Raw genomic sequence first — 23,589 nt, 5'->3', positions numbered from 1 at the left:
GACCTTAATGATAGTACACGGAATGACATCACACTCCGGGACTCTATAATCACATCATACTACAACTTTAAACAATACTTGCTTTCTTTCCAGGAAGAACCCAACTCCACTTATTCAATTAATGGAATATTTTGTCACAAAGCGAAGACTTTGTCCATTGAAATCTGGTTATCTGACATTAGGTATGGTGACATTTGCCCTCAGACTTTATGTTGTAGAAGATAGTGGGTTAGTGTAGGGTTTACAATTGGGTCTCATGGAAATTTTACGGTAACGGTTAGGGTTGGATATACTGTTCGTACCAGGAGTGAGGTTAGGACTTTGGTTAGTGTAGGAAGCTGTTGTACAACTACTTGATAGGCTTATGATAGAAATGAAAGAGAGATGTTTACTTTTCTATTGCACATGTTGTGAGTAGTTTATCAGGGTTCTTCTCCTTCCCATCGCCGGTGACCTTTCGTAGGCAGCTGAGCAGCGTCTGACCGTACTTGACCGCGGACGTCAGGTCCTCCTTGACCTCCATGCGACGCTTCCGCTGTTCGATCAGCAGCATGGTGGCGTTCTCCGCATTATTGGGCATCTCCATCAGCTGCAGCTCCTCCGTCAGGGCGCGCACCGTCGTCGACCGCTCCCGACAGTTGCTGGCGAACCGCTCGATGGCCTGAAGGGCAAGATAAAATGAAATATGCAAAATTTGAAAGTGATGAGAAAAATGTCCAACTTTTATTGGTTTTCATACATTTAACCACAATATAAAAACAAAAGGGAAAAGAAGACAGCATGTGGCATTTTTTGCACTGTCCCCTAGGTCATTAGCTGGAGTTCCTCAGTCTGGGCGCGAACGTTGAATGCTCCCGACAGTTTCTGATAAATTTCTCAATGGCCTGATGAGAACGATGCAGTGACATAAAAAAAATGCAATGAGTTAAAAAGAAGGCAAAGGTGATTGTAGGCAGGGAGGAATCAAGCTTAAAAGAGCTACAATTGTACAAAGGTGCTTTAAAAAATGTAAATAAATCAAGAGGAAAACTTTTATTTTCAGAGGAAGAAGGCAGAATAATAATGATAGCTCCTGAATTCAAAAGAGTATTTTAACACTAATACTTTTGCATAATCATACACATAGAAAATAATAACTGGAAAGTAGTCAAATGTCTTCATGCTGTTTAATTGGATATACAAATTATTTATATTTTAGGCATTTTCACCCAAAAAAATATGGCAGTCATCTTGGACCTGAGAAACCAAACTACAGAAAGCCTCCCCCATATCCAATGAGGAAAAGTGTTATTGACAAGTAGTGCCTGGGACTAGACTTCAAGCTGTAGGTCCCCTGGGAACATCAAGCTGTAGTTTCCCCTTGGAGCTCCAATAAAAACATGTCGAGATCGAACTTGTAAAACCATCCATATCATGACAAATGGCTGTGTCATCAAACAGGTTCAATTAAATTTCTTTTTATTACTTAACAAGGGTGACAAATTAGTTTCCGATTATTCCCATGAGCTTGTAGCAGGTCGTCAGACGAGTGCAAGAATAACGAGATGATATGATAATTTTCTGATTTGTCACCAAAGTTCATAACCTTTCGTAAGAAGTTAGTCTGCTTGTTGCTGACAGTTTTCCATGGCCAAGCTATACATTGTATCTCAAATGTCTTTTAGTACTTTTAAGTGTATATATGCAACTGCAAACCTCGCTCAAAAATGTATGATGTACTGGCACTAGCTTCTCTGACTTTATAGCGATAAGTTACAGTAATGGTAATTTTGCACATATTCCATGGGGATTCAAGTCATGTTTAACATTCCTAGAGTACATAAGTGATATTTTTGTTAAATTTATGTGCAGAATGGATACAGAAAAATGAGGGGATGACATCATCGACTTGCTAGTTTGCATAGAGACTATGTGATACATATCACTGTTCATGAAATAATGCTTTTGAAATTAAATTTAAAATTCAAGAATTTCTCTTATTTTTTGTCTGATTTTGAAGAAACTTTCACCGTATTCTTTGTTTAATTTTTCTCTACTTATTCAATTCAACTTGCCCTTTAAAGATTTGAGATTCAGAAAAGAGTTAAATTTATTCAAATTAAAAGACTATTTACCGGTAGTTATCATACTTCTGACAATTTTGATTGCATTATTGTCATATATTGTAATTGAGATATTAGTTGATTGTTGTAAAGAAATTTGTAAAACAAAAATTTAAAAAGAATTCTTAACAACAAGATATAATACCCTTCTGGCTCCAAACAGACAATATTTTAATAACCTTAAATCTAAACAAAGGGTCTGATTCTGCAGACTACTAGTCTGTCTGACCATGTCCATATGGACAGTAGTGAGAGGGGACACGATTTCCCTTCCTCTGTTTCGACCAATCACGTCTCATTTCCTCGTTTGTCGATGACGGTCAGCTGATCAACGGGGCTCGAAACTATGTCTCGGGTTTTAAAAATGAAAGTCTGAATTATTTTGATAGAAATTCTCTGAAGTCTCGCTGTACTGGTGCTTGTAGAAGGAAATAACTAGCTTAAAATAAATGTATCTGGTAGTATAGCTACAAGGTGCCCCCTTTAATACCAATAGGTTAAAGAGAGAGAGAGAGAGAGAGAGAGAGAGAGAGAGAGAGAGAGAGAGAGAGAGAAAGAGAGAGAGGGAATGAGAAAGAGAAAACAAATTATTTCCTTGTACAATAAAATATTTCACACCCATAACTATGCCATTATATGAGATCATTTCACTTGGATACCTAGTCATCTCATTTTTCTTTTGCTGTACATCTAGTTGTTAAAGTAGCATTACAGATTGTGTTGAGCCTTTGAAGACATTTAAATGTTCTTTCATGATATATTTCTAATCTTATTGAACCTGACTTATATTCTCAGATGTGATCTCCAGACTTGATCTTCTTAAACTTGGCAACATTCTTTCTAAAAATCCCTAAAGGAAAGATTTCATTTCTCGTCCTCTTCATGTTCCTTTCCACTTCCTCTTCCCTTATATCAGATGGCTCTTAGGCTGTATTCATAATATTTAGCTCATGATAATTCTTTCGAAATGCACTTGGTTTGAATAACACACTGCTTGTTTATAATCTCCTTTGCTCTTGGTGATCTCACATATACATGCTCCATCAACAATTGCTCCGGCCCCTACTATTAAGTATACTATTAGAGTTATGGTTGTCATTGGGTGTTAGGTTAGGATAGGCTTAGGTTTAGGTTTAGGGTTAAATTAAGGTTTAGATTTAGGGTTTGAATTAGGACTAGTGTCGGGTCAAGGGTTTGAAGTTAGGAATTCAGTTACTGTAGGATAATACCGCGGAGCAATTGTCGCAGGAGCATGCGTAGCACAACCTATTTTTTTAAAGGGTAGTTTATAATGCATCACATTACATGTTCAGATCCAGAAGGGTATTAAGTCTTCATGACAGTACATTTATATGAGTCAATGCCCTTCGGGCTCCAAACAGACGATATGTGTAAAAGCCCTAATTAAATATCCTCCGAATTTATGTGATCATGTACTTCATTTTTCCTTTACTGTGTAAAATGCAATGTTTTAAATTGTACTTGCTGTTTTGTAAATGAGATGTGGAAAAATAAACTTGAAACTTGAAACTATAAAGGGATTTTAATCGCCTCAGGCCAAATTAGAGAGAGAAGCTTGGAAGAGGAGGGGGAAATCAGAAGCAGGGTTAAGGGAAGGGGTGAAGCAGGACCGGAGGAAAAGGGGTCAGGGAAGCACCCCGAGGTGATGGTGTGGCTCTTTCCAGGGTGCCACGATGGCTAGCTTACCCCTCCCTTACCTCCTCCTAATTCCTTCTACTCTGTGTGTATAGTTACATTTATTGCTACTTTCAGTCTAATTGGTGCGTTACTTGAAATACAATTCATCTATCGAGAATAAATGGCAATATTATTAACCCCCATCTCCATCTTTGTAAAGGTGTTGAGGTCACCAGACTACAGATCACAAGGTACAGGATTCAAATCCTTGCCACGACACTAAAGTCCTAGCAAGACATAAATACCAAATACATATGACCCTAAACCAAAAAGTCTTATGGGGTGAGGGAAATACTTTGTGCCCCTACCAGTAATGTAACCACTCATATTATAAGCAACTTATAAGTACCACCAATCTATTCTCAAGTCACTAAGTAAACCCAATGCAATACAAACCCCGCTCATTATAAGGGTAATACTTTACACCCCTTTACAAGCACCCCTTCCACTTCTTTATCCTCTTTTAACATCTGTTGTACTTTACAACACGAGTTACAATAAAGAAAACCTACATGTAGAATTAAACCTATAAAGTATTTTACTAAACTCTTTGCCTGCTTTGGTTGACTTATAAAACACATGATGGACTACACATTCGACCTTTGTCACACGTACAATTTACATGTACATAATACCATGTGTTCCAAATAATATGGCAGTCTGAGACTTGTTACCAATATCAAGTAGAGTTCGTGCCAAGTTCCTATGTATACCCTCTTACGAAAACCCCACCACTCATAGGGGTAATACTCTACACCCCTTCAAACTCTTTACACCCTCACTTCCAGCACCTGCTGTACTCTATGGAGGAATGAGTAAAGAGGAAGGTTCTCTCTCCTGTAACAGGAGATTGTAATCCCATATTAAACATAGGGGTAATACTCTACACCCCTTCAAACTATTTACACCCCTTGCTTCCAGCACCTGCTGTACTCTATGGAGGAAGGAGTAAAGAGGAAGGTTCTCTCTCCTGTATTAAACTGGAGATTGCAATCCCATATTAAAGAGTTTATGCCAAGTTCCAATGTTTATCTTACAAACCTCACCCCACTCAAAGGGGTAATACTCTACACCCCTTCAAACTCTTTTTACCCCCTCGCTTCCAGCACCTGCTGTACTCTATGGAGGAAGGCGAAAGAGGAAGGTTTTCTCTCCTGTAACTGGAGATTGCAATCCCAAATTAAACATAGGGGTAATACTCTACACCCTTCCAACTCTTTACCCCCCCCCTCGCTTCCAGCACCTGCTGTACTCTATGGAGGAAGGAGTAAGAGGAAGGTTCTCTCTACTATAACTGGAGATTGCAATCCCATATTAAACAAGGTGACTGGCAACTTTCTTAATATCCTTGAAGAGGAAATCAAAACTATAACAAAACCAGCGTTCTCACGTACAGCCGCAGGCATCGGTGCGGAAATTTTCCGATATAAATACAATTTTTTTTAATTGTCACCCTCCTGTTGAAGTCTACAAAGTGGCATTTTTAGTGTCAACATTATATATTGAAGATCATAGATTTAAAAGTGGATTGAAACAAAAACACAACTGTAAAGACGTTCAATAAATCAACTCACAGGCAATTTAAAATACCCTATAGCTATGTTATTATATGGTATTATATCCCATAGAAACCATTACCTTCTGTAATACGTCACTGAAATGTTCGCAAATTGTTATTTCTGTAGGTGAGGGACAATTAAGGCGGTTGAAATGGATATCACTTTCCAAAAGTCTTCGTACTTGTGTAGTTTATGCTAGAGTAGAAGGCTACGTAAAAGCAACAAATAATTTTTTGCATGCATCAGTTTGAACAAATATGCATTTGTATTCCCGTTTTAAAAGAAAGGAAGAAATTAGGGTTATCATGGCCCTGTCTTATAAAGGGTTACGATTAATCTAAATCAATTGCGAGTTTGCAGTCCCCTATCTCTTATGTAAATAGTTGTGATTGGTATCAGTCGCAAATAAGTTGCGATTAATATCCAGACGGGACCCTGAACATACACCCACTGCATAATGCACGACTTATCAAAGACTTCGCAAACAATGAAACTTCAACATTTTGTGGACGATACGGCCTAGTAGATATGTATCCATGAACAAATCTTTGGAAGCAAATCTCTTAAGAGAGGGAGAGAATATGGCAACATGCTGACATCTATGAGAACTGAAAATTACCAATTAAAACAATTTTCTCGTAATGTTTACTTCATAAAAAACCTGCAATTGCTACAAAGTTCTTCTTGATTGAAATGCGAACATTATGACCTAATGACCTAAATACTGCGATCTTTAATTTTTTTTTTGACGTAACACCCATTGATAAGAGATACATATTATGTGCCTCTTTTGATCTTGTAATGGGAACACAATGTGATAATAAATAGATAAAAGTAGGTGAGATGAGATGAGATGGAAAGTCTTCTATTTTTTTTTTACTAACTTCATATCTTAATTAGATACTGGCTTAAACCAAACACTCACTTTGGAGTTTGCTGATGAAGATCGTACCTCTCGTATCGATGGATAATATGTGAACAGTTTAGCTTTAAGATTAAGATTAGCATTGGCTTAAGAAAACTCAAAACAAAAACAACAACAACAAAATCAGTCTCATTCTCAGTGACACACTTACTATATCCTACATAGAATCTACTGTCACTTAGTAAAAGGATACAAGAATTGAATGAGGAGACGAGGTAGCTCAGTTGGTAGAGCAGTGGTCTCGTTATCTGGCGAGCCGGGTTCGACACCACGGCAATGCGCTAGTGCCCTTTGGTAAGGCATTATTCCTCATTACCAGGTCTCTCGGAGAAGACCTAAAGCCGTCGGTCCTCTGGTTGCTTACTAACAAGCATTTATGCTTTCTTAGCAGTCAGGTAAAATAACCACCACTACTATTTACAAGCAATCCTGTGCAGAACTCCACCGAAAGAGATAGAAAAATGTATTCATTCAATGTAAACGACTCCCTAAACTATTTCAGAATACTTTGGATATTTAGACTTACCGGTACCTTTTTCCGCATGCCAAACAAAATGAACAGGTTCCTTAAGTTACGAACAAATCACTACTGCAATTCCGGGTCTTATGATTCAAAAAATTGTGTCAACTCTCTTTCCACTTGTCAGCAAAGTGACCCCGTTTCATACCCGTAGACAAACACAAAAATTAATGATCTTCCTGCAAAAAAATCCCTCTTCCTCGATCCGATCAGGGGCAGAAAGTTGGACGCTGGCCCAAAGAGAAATATCTGTCATTGCGTAAAGGGGTGACCTCATGCAGGTTCCCAAGGGAGCAAGAAAGACACAGGTTCCCAAGGAGAGAGGAAGAAGGGGTTACTTACTCAGAGGATCAACCTTAAAGAGGAGGTCTTTGAGAAGTGATGGAGTAAGAAGAGTCCAAGACTCATATAATTGATCAATTATATGAATTATGATGCAAAGTTGCAAACCTCAAACATTTTTCAATACTTGGAATACTTTTATGATTTGTTTTCTCTGATTGATTTTTTTATATCTTTGAGTAGTCCATATAAATGTGCCTGCTATGGTACATAAATCAGTGAGATGGAGAGGAATTGTATGGTGGTCTTTAAAGCAAGGTGTCATCACAGACAGGAAACGGAGACTGTGGTCATTGTGGAAGCTAGGGAGAGGAAGAGGGGGATAGGTAGGAGATCATGACAAAGGAAAGGAATGTAGAGGGGTGGGATGAGGACTGGGAGGGGGAGGGGAGGGGTGGGGAGGGGAGGGGTGGAAAGAGAAGATGAGCGGGAAGGGAGGGGCAGGAGGAGTGAGGAAGGGGTGGGTTGAGGAGGGGGAAGGAAGAAGGAAATGCACTGCACAATGTGACAGGTGTGTATGTGGTACTTGAGAATAGAAAGAAAGAAGGACTGGAAAGATATATGTTAACATGAAAGAGAAAGAGAGAGAAAGAGGAATTAGAGAAAAAAAACAGACAGACGAGTAAACAAGAGACAAGAGAGGGAGGGAGAGGGGGTGTAGGGAGTGGGAGAGGGAGAGGGTGGGACAATGAGAGAGGGAGATAGAGAAAGAGAGAGAGAGAGAGAGAGAGGAAGTGAGAGGAGAAAGATAAAAATTGCACATAGAGAGAAAGAGAGAGAGAGAGAGTCAGAGAGAGAGAGAGAGAGAGGGGGTGATAATCAGACATGGGGTGACAAGTAGGAAGGAGGAAAAGGCAAATAAAACATTGATGATGTTTAGTAACATCCCAAAGTAAGCGAGCGAATAAGAAAAAAAGTGACAGCAAATGGTTTAATATTCATGTCCCCTCAGACCAATAAAGTATAAATACTACTTGACCAATGTTTCCTGTTTGGGATGATGCTTCCTAAACGAATATCATATTCACTGACATAAATCATACCATGGACACACAATTTCACAAGGTTATTCAGTTGCTATGGCAACCTTGGACTGTCTACATCCCAAGTGACAGGATACAGGTATTTTCTGCCCTAGGCTCAAGCTCTCACTGCCTTCAAACTGACCCATCTTTGGAAAATGAGGGTGAAGGGAAATGACTTATAATAGTCCCTCGCTCTATAGAATGAAAATTTAAGCGCAAATATAATTTGAAATAGAAATAACAGTCACTTGCTTGAAATCATACATAAAATGCTACTTGCATCATGAAAATGTTCAAAAGTGTATAAGAGTTGCTTAAATATTTTAAAGATTGTACAACCTTCCTGAAAAAACAAAACAAGAGTGAAGGGAAATGAGTTATAATAGTCCCTCGCTCGAGAATGGAAATTGAAGCGCAAATATAATTTGAAATAGAAATAACAGTCAACTGCTTGAAATCATACATAAAATGCTACTTGTATCATGAAAATGTTAAAAAATGTACTTTAACAGTTGCTTAAATCTTTTAAAGATTATGCAACCTTCCTTACAAAGAAAAAAGCCCCTTCACTTCCGTATGATAACATGCAGAGTAGCAACAAGTCACACATGCGCACTACTCACAAAAGATCTGAATGAGCAAATATAAATTTTTGTGACGTTTTTTTTTCCTTCAGTAGTGTAAATGGCAGTCAAAAACAAAAATCAGTGATTTTTCAAATTGGCGTTTGGGATGTGTAAATGGGCCTAATCTAAGGTGTCACGACACCTGTCTAACATTATTGTAACACAATGACATGCAGAGAGGGGAGATCAAGAATTAAAACAAAAAATGCTAGCTCATCAAGCATGTTGTCTGCTGAGAGCAAGAAGGGAGTTAACTTCTGTACCTGACACAGACTCAACGCCCTTTTGGCTCTTAAAACTGAACTGACAATGTATTTTAAGAATTTGGGCAATTAGGGGCATAGAGAGAGAGAGAGAAGGGGAGAGAGGGGAAAGAGAGAGAGAGGGAGAGAAGGAGAGGGGGAGGAGAGGGGGAAGAGAGAGGGGGAGAAGGAGAGGGGGAGGAGAGGGGGAAGAGAGAGAGAGGGGGAGAAGAAGAGGGGGAGGAGAGGGGGAAGAGAGGGGGAAGAGAGAGAGAGGGGGAGAAGGAGAGGGGGAGGAGAGGGGGAAGAGAGGGGGAAGAGAGAGAGAGGGGGAGGAGAGGGGGAAGAGAGAGAGAGGGGGAGAAGGAGAGGGGGAGAAGGAGAGGGGGAAGAGAGGGGGAAGAGAGAGAGAGGGGGAGAAGGAGAGGGGGAGGAGAGGGGGAAGAGAGAGAGAGGGGGAGAAGGAGAGGGGGAGAAGGAGAGGGGGAGGAGAGGGGGAAGAGAGAGGGGGAGAAGGAGAGGGGGAAGATAGGGGGAAGAGAGAGAGAGGGGGAGAAGGAGAGGGGGAGGAGAGGGGGAAGAGAGGGGGAAGAGAGAGAGAGGGGGAGGAGAGGGGGAAGAGAGAGAGAGGGGGAGAAGGAGAGGGGGAGAAGGAGAGGGGGAGGAGAGGGGAAGAGAGGGGGAAGAGAGAGAGAGGGGGAGAAGGAGAGGGGGAGGAGAGGGGGAAGAGAGAGAGAGGGGGAGAAGGAGAGGGGGAGAAGGAGAGGGGGAGGAGAGGGGGAAGAGAGAGAGAGAGGGGGGAGGAGAGGGGGAGAGGAAGAGAGAGAGAGAGAGAGAGAGAGAGAGAGAGAGAGAGAGAGAGAGAGAGAGTAGACTGAGAAGTCTAATTTAAGCAAGAAACAACAGGATACATGGGTCTCTTTATACTGCGGTTGTCATTTAATATTAGACATCCTATTTCCTACCCTTCTTCAAGCCCACTTTAAGAATGTCCCCAAACGATTTGGTGAGTTGTTAACAAATAGTATGACAAAATTAATAAAAAATATACATTAAACAACTAAATCATTCATACATCTTGTAAAATTGATGCTTGTGTGTTCTTCGCAACTCAAGAATGAAATGTGGAGTGGTTGAATTAGGGCTAATGTTGAATGCTTTTAGAGGTAAGCTTTAATACAAGATAGATTCATGTATGAAAGCCCCACTGTAATACTTGTAGCAACTTGCTCCCTCTATATAGAAAACAATGCCTACTCGGTGACCATTGGTCCCCCATGATCCTCTTTTTCTTGTGTTAATTGAGAGCTGAGTTGATGAGATATCCACCTGTCAGTGACCACGCTGTGTGGTCTAATCCCTCCTGGCCAAACTAGTACAGACGGCCTTTAAACGTGATATGATAGATTCTGGTTCCAAAAAGTTATATGAACACAGCCCCATTCTAATAACATTAGGCTGCATACTAATCATTGGTAATCACCTACACAAATCAATAAACGTAATCGCAAAGACGCAAAAAAAAAAACCCATCACCCATAGAAATGTGCGAACATTAAAATGACATTACATAATCCGAAAAAGATTTCTACTGGATATACAAGAGCGCAATGAAATTGCCCCAAGACTCCTACAACTAATAGCTTGTTTAACAACATCACAAAATTTTGATGCTGATCGAAGGTAAAAATAGACTTGGGAAAGGAAAAGGGGGTGGATTATATTTCTCTTTTTTTTCTTCTGAGGCACCCCTGTTGAGAGATTCCCAAGAGGTCACTATCCAAGAGTTACCGGTAAACAGGTGTAGAAGATCTTGAGGTATGACTTAACACTGCGTAAATACTGACTCATCTTATGTTGCAGTATGCATAAAGGTGAATTTATATTAGGCCCTTTTATACAGCTCAAACACCATTTTTGAAAATTGTCGATCAAAAAACACAAAAACAACTGGAATACCCATAAAAACTTGTTGGTGTGTGCTCATTCTGACTGTTGCGTTTGAGTAGTGGGCAAGCACGACTAGTCGCTGGTCTTCATGCGATAGCATATGGAAGCAAGGAGAGTCACGTGACCAAAAAGTGGAATCATTCACGGATGTTTCGAGAGCAGACATTTACACTGCAAAAATCAGTGAAATTTCTGCCGGCATTTAAAAACAACCACACTCCAGAGGTGGGATATTTCAATTTCGGTTTTGCGTCCTGTTTGCCGGTAGTTGCTCAGTATAGATACTTCCAACGAACCACCGGAATGTGAGAAAAATCAATGATTTTTGCTTGCGGTGCAAGTGCAGCTAAAGATTAGTCTTTGAATACTGATCCTGATAGTTAAAACTACATCGTTGCCCCATTAAGTTGGAATAAATCTGGTTTACCTCTTTTTATGACGTGATTGTGAGAACATGCTATAATTAAAGCTTACCTCTTCTTCTAAGTTTATTGATTAATCTAAAGAGTCATAGAGATTGATTATTAAAATTAAGAGAAGACTTAATCTATCAAGAATAAATCATATTGCCATAAATACATCATGAAAAAGGTGAGAAAAAATATATTCCAACTTTATGAGCAACAGTGGATAGGTAGGATGTGTAATATGAATTGAACTAAAATCGCATAAATTACTAAGGATAATCAGGATCTTTGTTTCTAAGATACATATTCATATATATGATATCATGAGGAATGTAGTCTCAGTTGGGAGGGGGAGGGGGTTAAAATGTACCTAGATATTACCCCCCCCCCTCCCCGGTCTAGGTTATCAATCTTCTATACCATATGCCTATACATATACATCAAGATTTTAAGAGAGAGAGAGTGATTGTCAGGAAGGGGAGACACCATTTGATATCGACCCTATGCCCTTTCCAATTTTCAAGAAATGTGGAAAATGAGGGGGTGGGGGCTAATATATCCCCCTCCCCTGACACCATTATCAATCAATGCCACTTGCTAACCTTTTGTTAAGTTTACACAGGGAAGTAGTTATGAGGAAGAGGAGATCTCATTCATATTGAGCCCGTACCCTTATACTCAAGATGAGAGGGAAATAGTTTCAGTTGGGATTAAAATAGGGGGGTTGTCCCTCTCCCCAATCTCCATCATTAATCTATATGTCCCTTGCCCATAACTTTAGAGGTTTCAAGGGGAAATGGTTGTTAAGAAGGGGAGACCCCATTAATATTGATCCAATAACCTTTCTCATATTCAGAAAATCATGAGGAAAATGGTCTAAGTTGGAGAGGGGTGGCTGGGTAGCATAACCCCTACCCTTCCCCGAGACCATCTCCCTTGCCGATATTTCTGAAGATTCTAAGGGGAAATGGTTGTCAGGAAGGGGAGACCCCATTAATATTGATCCTGAAACCTTTCTTGTATTCAAGATATATGAGGAGAGTGGATTAGGGAGGGGGCAAGGGGGAGGGGGCAAGGGGTAGGTAGCATGCCCCCTCCCCACAACACCATCTCCCCTATTAATATCTATGCCACTTTCCTACCGGTACCTTCCTAAAGATTTTTTTACGGGAAGTGGTTATGGGAGAGGGGAGACCCCACTAATATCAATCCAATACCCCGTCACATACGCAGGATATCAATCTATTCCTGTCAGTGTAAAAGGGGCCTCTCATTCAAATGACACTGAAGGCAAACTGGCGTGCACTTTCACACTTGGAAGGTGGTGGCCCCTATACAAAGCTTCACTAGGTGTAAAGCATATTTCTGTCAGTGTAAAAGAGGCCTCTCATTCAAATGACACTTAAGGACAAACTGACGTGCACTTTCACACTTGGAAGATAGTGGGCTCTATACAAAGCTTCCCCAGGTGTATAGCGTATTATCTCCCTTTGCACCTCCCATGGTGGACATGAGCACTACATAAGTATCCAATATGCCCCAAACAGCCAAGACTTTCTCAGTTTGGAGTCAGTTTGGCAGTGTACCTGAGGTATTAACAAAGGATCATGGACCCCCCCCCCCCCCACTTTTGCAAATCACGCCTAAACATATTTTTCCTGTATATATAGCCGACCTGTATGTTGATATAGCATTACTGATATCCTGATTCCTGACATATGATTCGATACTGATGTCACACCAATGTCACACGAGCACGAGCCCTCACCTTTAAAACAAAATGCTGGCATTTATCTTCCTATAAATCAACAATTTTTTATAACAAACTTCCTGAAAATAATCTTCTGAAAGCTTTCTGATTCTATACAGCCGTTAATTCAAACAAATTCTTGTCATCTATAAATAAACAGCTGAAATGTATCACACATTTGTGGAAAAATAATATTCTGAAAAATATATTCTTGAACAGATTCGTCCACTTAACATTATTTTATCTCTCAATGAATCTTATCCTCATACACTATTCTTTTAAGATCAAATAATACCAGTAATAATGATGATGATGATGATCATCATAATAAGAATAACAACAACAACAATAATGATATTGATAACAATACTACTTCTACTACAACTACTACTACTAATACTATTACTACTACAACTACTACATCTACTTCTACTTCTACTTCTACTACAACTTCTACTACTACTACCACTACTACTACTACTAATACTAATGATGTGATCATCATCATCATAATAAGAATAACAACAACAACAATAATGATATTGATAACAATACTTCTACTACAACTACTACTACTACTAATACTACTACTATTACTACTACAACTACTACATGTACTTCTACTTCTACTTCTCCTTCTACTTTTACTTCTACTACTACTACTACTACTAATACTAATGATGATGATCATCATTACCATCAAAGTTTTCTTACATTGCTCTTGGAGAAGATTTGACTTTTACAAGCAGCTCTTCTCTCTCGTTTAATCGTGAACCACGACTGACGCCTGATTGCTTTACTCTCTTTACTACTTCTACTACAACTACTACTACTACTACTACTTCTACTACTACTTCTACTTCTACTACAACTTCTACTACTACTACCACTACTACTACTATTAATACTAATGATCATCATCATCATAATCATCAAAGTTTTCTTACATTGCTCTTGGAGAAGATTTGACTTTTACAAGCAGCTCTTCTCTCTCGTTTAATCGTGAACCACGACTGACGCCTGATTGCTTTACTCTCTTTACTACTTCTACTACAACTACTACTACTACTACTACTTCTACTTCTACTACAACTTCTACTACTACTACCACTACTCCTACTATTAATACTAACGATCATCATCATCATTACCATCAAAGTTTTCTTACATTGCTCTTGGAGAAGATTTGACTTTTACAAGCAGCTCTCCTCTCTCGTTTAATCGTGAACCACGACTGACGCCTGATTGCTTTACTCTCCATTCTACCGAATAATCAGTATACTAGACTCCTCTTCCTAAAACCAGAGACAAGAATGCCAGCACTCGGATCTCTGAAAGCATATTGCTCATCCAGTCAAGATTGAATGATATTGCTTGATTCGCTTTCCAATTCTTCTATTTTAAGTTGGTTGCTAATCCACTGTCTGTTAATGGCTGGTTTGATAGTGCACTCCTACTCCAAATGAATGAATATATTCCAAATAATATCACACCACATTGTGTTTCTCCTGGGCTAAGGCAATGTTCTTTCGAACTCACAAGCAGGAATGGTACACCACTTTAAACATGCTGCTTAATTTTTCTCTCCAAATGAAAACACTGGATCAAAATGTGCATCTATACTTCAAATGAATGAATATATTCAAAAATAATTCCAGAATATATATCTCTTCATGAGCAGGATAGGTGACGAATATCATGTCCAAGTTGATGCTGGCTCATACAATATAAGCTACACATACAGGTAGGGTATGTATATAGGCTTACATGAGGAAGTATTCCGTAAAACCAGTCTTTTTGTTAGTCGCTTGGATTTCATACCATTCCAAAGCTGACATTTTGATGGTTCTACTCGACTCTGTATGCAAGGATATTGATTGCTGTGGATTTCACTTCAAGTGCATTATGAGAACAATTTCACTTCTCTTGGAAAAGCCATTCAAGATAAAAACAAAGACCTAACAAGTAGTTAGACGGGTTCACACAAGTGTCCATTTAAACTCTTTTAAAGTTTACTCTTAGGTTGTGACATGTGCGAACACACTTGCATCATTTTGAAACTTAAGAGTTTCCTCAAGGTGATCTCATGGTAAACAGGAGAGCTGCGAGCTGCTGGGGGTCTATGCTCGTAGTAATGTCCCATGCGGACAGTATCAACTTTAATATTTACAACAAGTATAACAATTACATACTCAGTTTGTAGTTTTAAACCTTAATAAGTTGTTGTTTCAGTGTCATGTGAACCCGTGTTGTTACTAGCAGGTCGTTTTAAAACGTTGTGGTTTCACTAATGTTGTTGTTCGGTGTCGTGTAAACCTGTCTTTTTGCTAGCAGGTCTTTTTAAAACTTTGCAGTTTCACTAACTTTGTTGTTCAGTGTCGTGTAAAACTTTGCGGTTTCACTAACTTTTTTGTTCGGTGTCGTCATCTTTAGTAGTTCATTTTAAAATCTTGAGGTATCACTGACAGAACGTTTAAAACTATGAAGGTGCGATATGAACATCGCTATTATCACTGAATGATAAACAAGGCCACTCCATCCATACAAGATCAAGCAATGGAAGAGTTCTCAGGTAGATCCTAAATTATTCCAGAAAGTTTTGGGTATCCAACTGAAACAAAATACCACTCAACAAATAACGTGTGCAATTCAGCCAAAACCTACAAATGAAAAGCTATGCCAATGCTGGAACAGGGCAATACATGTTTATGTATTTATGTTTAGTTTGCATAGCCAGCATTGATTTCAACTGAGCAATAGTTTGCCAAGAAATGATACAGTGGAACCATGCATCCTGAAACGGATGCAACTTAAAGCTATAGATTAGACGCTATGATATCGGGTACCATATGGACTGCAGCTTTTACAACGATATATAGACTGGTTCCAAGAAGGAATAGATATGGATATGGGAAATGGCACAGAGAGAGAGAGAGAGAGAGAGAGAGAGAGAGAGAGAGAGAGAGGAGGGGGAGGGAAAACAATAAAGAATATTAAAACAGACAGAGCAGGAGAAAGAGAGAGAGAGAGAGAGAGAGAGATAAAGAGAGGGAGATAGAGAAATAGAAATAAAGATTGACCAGAAACACAGAAGGGGATGGAGTAATACCTGGAGAGAAAGCCAATTAGAAAGGGAGAGAGAGAGAAAAGAGAGAGAGAGAGAGAGAGAGAGAGAGAAAGAGAGAGAGAGAGAAAAAAAGAGAGAGAGAGAGAGAGAAAGAGAGAGAGAGAGAGAGAGAGAAAGAGAGAGAGAGGGGGAGAGAGAGAGAGAGAGAAAATGAGAAACAAATAAAGAGAATTTCAAGTACAGGAAGAATGCTCTTGAAAATGTCAGCATCAACAAGAGGAATACATCCCCTTTTCTACTTCCCCTTTTGTAAATGAGCTGAAACCCTATATATTTATATATATCTTATTATGTATCCAGTACACTTTCCAGAAAGATATCTTTGGAAAGTTTCATTCTCGAAGGACCACCTTCCCTACATGTACGTACGAGTGATCTTGCATGAGAGCTTTACTAGATAACAGTCAACTAAATGTTAAGTGTTTAAATCATATCATTTTACACAGACTTAGTGCCCTTCTAGTTCCAAACAGACAATGTACTTTTCAATGAATCGATACTTCCCTATTTTCAATACAAAAATACATACCATTTTCAATGTCCTATTCCTCTCAGTGAAAGAATTGAAAGAATTTTATCACGTAACTTTCTTTCTACTTCTTAGATCTATGAGCTTGGAAATGCTTCCTTAAATGCCTAGAATAGATCTTCTTCTTTCCTCGAATGTGTCGTGAGATTTTACGTAAAATATGAGAAATGAGGGTAGGATCAAGTTTATAGAGACGGGTATCAAGTTTGGATCTGATTCTTAAAATCAAGAATAAACAACTTTAATGAGCTCATCAAAGAAGGGGATTATCTATAGGGGCATTAATTCACACGCTCTCAAAAAGTGACATCCTGATTGCGATCAGCATCTCACTTTTAATGTAACCATTTACACACTCCCCAAAAAGTAATCTGACTTTTCACACATTGAAAAATATCTCACTAGCGAACATACACCAAGACAATAACACAGGCATTGCACATGCATGAATAGAGAGCCGTATGACTTTGCATGCGGGCTATTCAAACGTGCAGTGCATTATTGAAAATATCAATATTTGAATCTCGCTCTTGTTCAAATGCACAATACTCTGCCGTACAGTGAGATTGTATTTTGTCCAAAAGTATCCATGGTCTTGTTGCAGTATCATATTCAAAACTACCAAAATAGCATAAAAAACAAAATAATGAAAAATCAGATGTGCAGTACAGAGATAAGAACTATATATTAATGAAAACCTGGGTCACAAAACCGCAATAAGCTGATTTCTTCCCACATTATAATTCAATTTTTTAAAATTATGTTGCAGGACATATACATTTGAAAGTATATAGGAGAAAGCGTAAAAAACAAAAATACAATATCATACACTGTCAAATGATATTCTGTAGAATTTAGAAAGAAAAATATTTAACTTTGACTTGTCTATGTTTACAGTGATATTATATTTACAGTTCAACCATGAGTGTTATTTTAGAGGAAATCCTTTACAAATTTGATTCAAGAATGCCCTTTAACGTTAATTTTCTTTCTTCAACAGCCAGAATTTCACCACTTTGTTTCACCGATATCACTGAAACCCTAACCCTAACCATATATACTTTTGGTGTAATTAACTTTCTTCGCCTATTCAAAATTAAGAATGCATAGAGGAAAGTACAAGCTCCTGGGTAAAAAGTAAAAATTTGTTTTACAAGGGCAAATTGTAAACAAAATTGCTAGAAATTAATGGGTCTCAATTTTTTTTCTTTCCATTTTATATAGGGTCTCTCCATTTTTAAAAGTATTTGCGATCGTATTTGTCCCCCAAACAGGTATTTCTAGTTTCAGCTCAACCATGTGCACTGTTGTTCAAGATATCCTTTACAAATTTGTTTCAAGACTACCGGTACTTTTTTATTTCATATTTTCAAAGGTCAGAATCTCGCCACTTTGTTGTATGTTGATGTTGTTTTTTAATGGTTTTTCTGTATCCAAATCCATGATGGTTTCGTAAACTGTGGAATTCAAATTGACAGCGGTCTCTATTCAAATAATGAGGAAAATCACTCAGTATTTCCTTCGGTTAAGCTTGAGGACCTCTTGGCTCATCACAGAGACAATGCCAAGATTTCCCAACCCCCCCCCCCCTTTCAGACTACCAGAATTTATCGTACAGCTATAGGAGAATCCTATGGGAATACCATAAGTAATTACCCTTTTCCCCCTTAGTCTGAATGTGCTTTAAAGACACGTTGTATGATGAAGCGCACGTGTGTGAGCACTAATTTGAATAAAAACAAGATAAAGAATCGGGGTCCTGTTCTGGTCTGAAAGTTGTGTCATACCAAAATTGTATTATTAGGAGCACGCACTAATGATGGGCAAGCTGTCATGTCACTTAAGCGATGATTCTTTATACGTTTCATTAAAATTATTCTATAGTCTGAACTAGACTGTTTCTTTATACAAGGTTGTTATCTTGTCTCTGCGCCCCTTTTGTTATGCGACGATTCTTTATATGTTGTATGTTGTATTTCTACCGGTAGTCTGAACTAGACTGATTCTTAGTAGCATTCCTAATTTATACAAGGTTGTTTTCTAGTCTGTGCTCCTCTTTCCTTACGCAAAGATTCTTTACATGTTTCATTTAAAAATGTCTATAGTCTGAACTAAACTGTTTCTTTATACAACATTTCTTTTTTAATAATACAAGGTTGTTATCTCATCTTTACGCCCCTTTCCTTACGTGATGATTCTTTATACGTTTCATAAAAAAATTCTACAGTCTGAACAAGACCATAAGACAATGAAAACTTGGCTCATCACATTGACAATGTCAAAGTTTCTCAGATGTTCGGAGATGACAAACTTCCAGCTATTCTCCCGAGTGTGTCTTTTTTCTAATGACTCACTGTCTTGCTAATCGTGACTTAAATTGGCTACTCCTAAATTCTACCCCAGACATTGTCTAAGGCTGCGTTCATGCTTAAATTTTGAAGGCAGAATGAGCGATCTGAAACGCTCATCGTAAACGCTCATCGTGATCGCAGTTCCACGATGTAGTGTTCATGCTTACTTCTCTGGCTCCCCAGGCAATTCTAAGTGTGTGGCCTTAATTGGTCTTCCAGCTGGATTCGCAAACCTTCACTGTGCATGCTACGTAGACCCACTAGAGGTCAGTGCGTTGACCCCATTTAAACGCGTTTACAAATTGTAAACGCATCTTTTTGTGAGTTTACGATCGGCGATCGTGATCGCCGTTTTTCGGTGATTCTACAAAAGTGAGCATGAACGCAAGCGTGTTTTAAACTAAACGCGTAACAGATGCCTGATTCTGGCTGTCAAATTCAAGCATGAACGCGCCCTAAATTTATCACAGCAGGCAACCACAATATACAAGGATGAACACTTGGAATGAAAAAAAGAAAGAGATACATGTATGTACCTTGCTATGTTCACACAGCACCCTTGCAAGTTTAAAGTTGCTCATGCGTGGGTATATAGAGGGCAGAACACGAACGTACGCACGGGAGCGTAATACCCGTTGGCTCAGTGTTATGTATTGATCGCCAAGTTGCCTATTTCATGAACGACTATATACGCATGCATTAACATCTTTAAACTGTAAGTTTCCAAAACCCACTAAGAGGCACTATAACAACTATGCAAGTTCACATGGGTCAGAAACAATGAGTGTTGTTTTAAAGTTTTAAAAGTTTAAAGTTTAAAACTCTGAGGTGAGCAAGCAATCCTCGTAGCAACTAACTGGAGAAAAATCTTTAAGTTAATTGCATTCATACGGCATATATCTTTAATTGAAGACTCCTAGTTGCTTGTAGTTTTCTCGTTAACTAGACGATTACTCACGGTTTAAAATTTGGGTTAATAAAACATTTCTGGAACAAAAGTGTTTGTGGTATGTTGCTCAACAAAACGATAACCTTGAAGATTAAAAATTGTAAACTTAAAGTTTGCAGGCTTTCATATAAACATACCTATTGTGACGAAGCAACCGCACTTAATTTTGCATTCAAGCAGCTCTATAATTAGGCGGAGGACAATCAAGGAAGTATCCGAAGGTAAGGGAACAAAACAATAATTACATGCCGTGATTCAAGTGAAAGTCTGAGCATGCAATACCACTACACGTATGTTCTTTATGTACATTGGAAGGTTAAGTATGATGCTTAGAATGTTTATTAACATAGCACTTTAGCAGCCCTGAAAAAATGAGGAATTAATGATAGTAAAATATATTAACATTAAGCAAATATGCGATGACATAAAGAATTCACTAGAAATTGACAATGTCAAATGTTTGTATGATTTCAATAATCCTTTGGCTTCATTTGCTTAAATTGTATTGTATTGTCTGCAAAGTATTTACTAATTAAATTTCAAATACATTGATGTTTCCATGCTTTCTAGTGTCTATATGCAAAAGATTATCAGCATAACATAGTATATTGCACTCTGTGTATCTACAGTCGTCGTGAATGTCTGTGATCAGTAGAACTATTTGCACAAGCACATAATCATAACATGCACCTAAAAAAAATCCACATGGCCAATAAAGGTAAAAGTATACATGAACTACTTTTTAAAAATGAATTTTTGTTTGTTAGTAACTCTTGCCATTATGGGCAAAGATTTTTTTAAAGACAGAAAAAGAGGAGGAAATATCCTAAGGGGTTGGCCAAGGAAGAGGTGTAACGCCAAATTATTCAATATAGCACATACACGGACAAGTTGAATGTTCCAAATAAAATGTACAATCTCTCTTCTCCCTAATATCTCTCTCTCTCTCTCTGTGTCTCTCTCCCTATTCAGGTATTTGCCTCTCTCTGCCTATCATATACATTGAATTCCACTGTACTCTCTTTCCACTCTCTAGTCTTTATGCCCCCTTTTATTCATCTAACATAGACCTTTTCCCTTTTTTCTGTCTTATTTCTCCTTTCTCTCTCAATTTTCTTTACCAACTGTCTCTCTTTCTCTCTCTCTTTCCCTCTCATTCTCTCTCTATGTATTTTTAATTATATAAGTGTACATCTATCTCTTTTATTACACCTCTCTCTCTCTCTCTCTCTCTCTCTCTCCAAAATACCCGCAAGGCCAGCACATGTCTGTCATTTTCCTCCAGATATTTTGGGACTGTTTCAGGGCTACATGCATACTTCTTGGCTCTAGATCTATTCCTTCACATACAACAGCTGTGAAAAAAGAGAACTTTTGTCTTAGCTTTCTTTAGATTTTAAGGGGTACAACTGGCTTATGCCCCCACCACCCCCTACCACCCCACCACTGCTCCCTAAAATTCAAGTGGCATACTAAAAGAATTTGGGCGCCCATACATGATAATGTCGAATATAAGTAAAAGTATGGGTGAATTTTTTTGTCTTGCCTGCCATAAAAAAATCCAAGACTAAAAAGGGACCAACTGAACTACCTGCTGTTTTTGAGGGGCAGCAAATTTAGAAGTTTTTGTGCCCCCTCTTTTAAAAAATCCTGGATCTGCCACTGCATTTATGATAGACGTGTATCTATCTATCTATCCCAGCAAACAATGCATATTAAAAACAATGGCATTTAATTATGCTCAAGCCCCCATAAAAAATGAAGCTCACATGGGAGGAGAATTAGGGTGAATTTTTTTTTGAAAAACATTGTTGACAGGAATCCCAGGCTGATGACCTTAAAAAGGATTACAACTCATCAAGTTGTTTGGTTTATCTTGTCAATATATAAGATGTGCATAATGAAAAATTGAATTGTATTCTTTCAACAAAAAAAGTTAAGCATTTAAAATATAAATATATACAAAACAAGGATATCTTGACTCTAAATCTGATACATTTCAACACATTCAATGGATATTCCCAATAACTATTTGTTGTAAATGTATTGAATGTTAAAAACAAGGCCTCACTTGTTTGGCAAATAAAGTAAAGAAATCTATTTTGCGGTAATTTGAGACCCCAAAAAAGTGCAGGGGACATGCTCTGTAGATAATTCAATTACCCGAATTAAAAATAGGACTAATTGCTTGTTGTTTATTACACTTCAGTGAACCAAGGAGCTATTCAATATTTAGTTAAGTATCAGCGCCAATTTTTATGAGGTTTGTTAAAATCCTTTGGAAACGTTCCAGACTTGGAAGTAGAAAAGGGGGGTATATGATTGATTAAAACCTTGTTGTGTATCATGGAGGCGAGTTGGCTCAGTCGGTAAAGCATGTGCCTGTAGAACCGAAGATCATGGGTTCAAATCCAGCCCAGGCAGATGACTGAAGCCTGTGTTGGGTGTTAATAAGCCCCTCAATAGTTTTATAGACGCAGGTTGTGCTACAGTGAAAAAAACACACCCGTCCCTCGGATAGGATGGAAATGGAGGCCCTGTGCAGAAAGGAGAGTCACCACCTTTGCACGTTCAGAACCCTCTGCACTATTCGTATAAGTGTAGGGTTAAACCCCAGGGGGGTGTTTCACAAAGATCCTAAGTAGAACTTAACTCTAAGTTTGACTTAAAAATTATGGACAGCCATTGGAGTCTTTAAATGAAATATATTCAAAAACAGAAATTCAAGTATTTTAGAATTTTTATAAATTCCACATCAAGAACATGAAATCTCCCATGATAATAGAAAATATGAATGATTTGAATCAACATTTTATGCCTTTTAAAATAACTTTTACAAAATATTTTCAAGGATGCTAATGGCTTTCCATAACTTTTAAGTTCAACTTAGAGTTAAGTTCTACTTATGATCTTTGTGAAACACCCCCCTGGTGTAGTGGTCCACCTGCACACCCCTAATCAGTTATACAGGGAGGAGAGACCCAAGGGTTACAGTGATTCAGTTCACTACACAAATCCTGATTATTACATGAATCATTATTATTATTAATTTAAACATTATTTTTATTGGCAATAAAATGGGATATTGAGATTGCCCTGGAGTTTAATCTTGTAAGTCTTTACAATTGTGTTATGAAAGTTTTGCAGGGTACCAGTCCAGGGGGGTGTTTCACAAAAATCCCAAGCCAAACTTAACTCTAAGTTGGACTTAAATGTTATGGAGAGCCATTTGTAGCCTTAAAATAAAACATATTTAAAAGCAAAAATTCAAGTATTTTAGATTTTTCATAAATTCCATGACAAGAACATGAAATCTCCTTGATAATAGAAAATATGAATGATTTGAATCAACATTTTATGCCTTTTAAAATGACTTTTACAAAATATTTTCAAAGATGCTAATGGCTTTCCATCATTCTTAAGTCATAGAGATAAGTTCAACTTAGGATCTTTGTGAAACACCCCCTTGTCTTTTTGGCAGACACAG

General features: G+C 38.2%; 1 protein-coding gene across 8 annotated transcripts in view; it reads right to left on the bottom strand.

The window, feature by feature from the left end:
* The window catches only part of LOC754108 (guanine nucleotide exchange factor DBS), a 103,482-nt gene that overhangs the window by 47,166 nt on the left and 32,727 nt on the right, over positions 1-23,589 (bottom strand). For all 8 annotated transcript variants that reach the window (XR_004063519.1, XM_030981814.1, XM_030981817.1 and 5 more), the window contains one exon: positions 393-661. Coding sequence is in view for 7 of the 8 variants with exons in the window: in XM_030981814.1 (XP_030837674.1) it covers positions 393-661 (269 nt within the window). In the remaining variant the exon portion in view is untranslated. The remainder of the gene's footprint in view (positions 1-392; positions 662-23,589) is intronic.

The sequence above is a fragment of the Strongylocentrotus purpuratus genome, unplaced genomic scaffold, assembly GCF_000002235.5.
Source record: "Strongylocentrotus purpuratus isolate Spur 01 unplaced genomic scaffold, Spur_5.0 spur5_scaffold_12, whole genome shotgun sequence".
Lineage (NCBI taxonomy): Eukaryota > Metazoa > Echinodermata > Echinoidea > Camarodonta > Strongylocentrotidae > Strongylocentrotus > Strongylocentrotus purpuratus.
The sequence above is the reverse complement of the archived record's forward strand: the minus strand, read 5'-3'. Positions and strand labels throughout refer to the sequence as shown.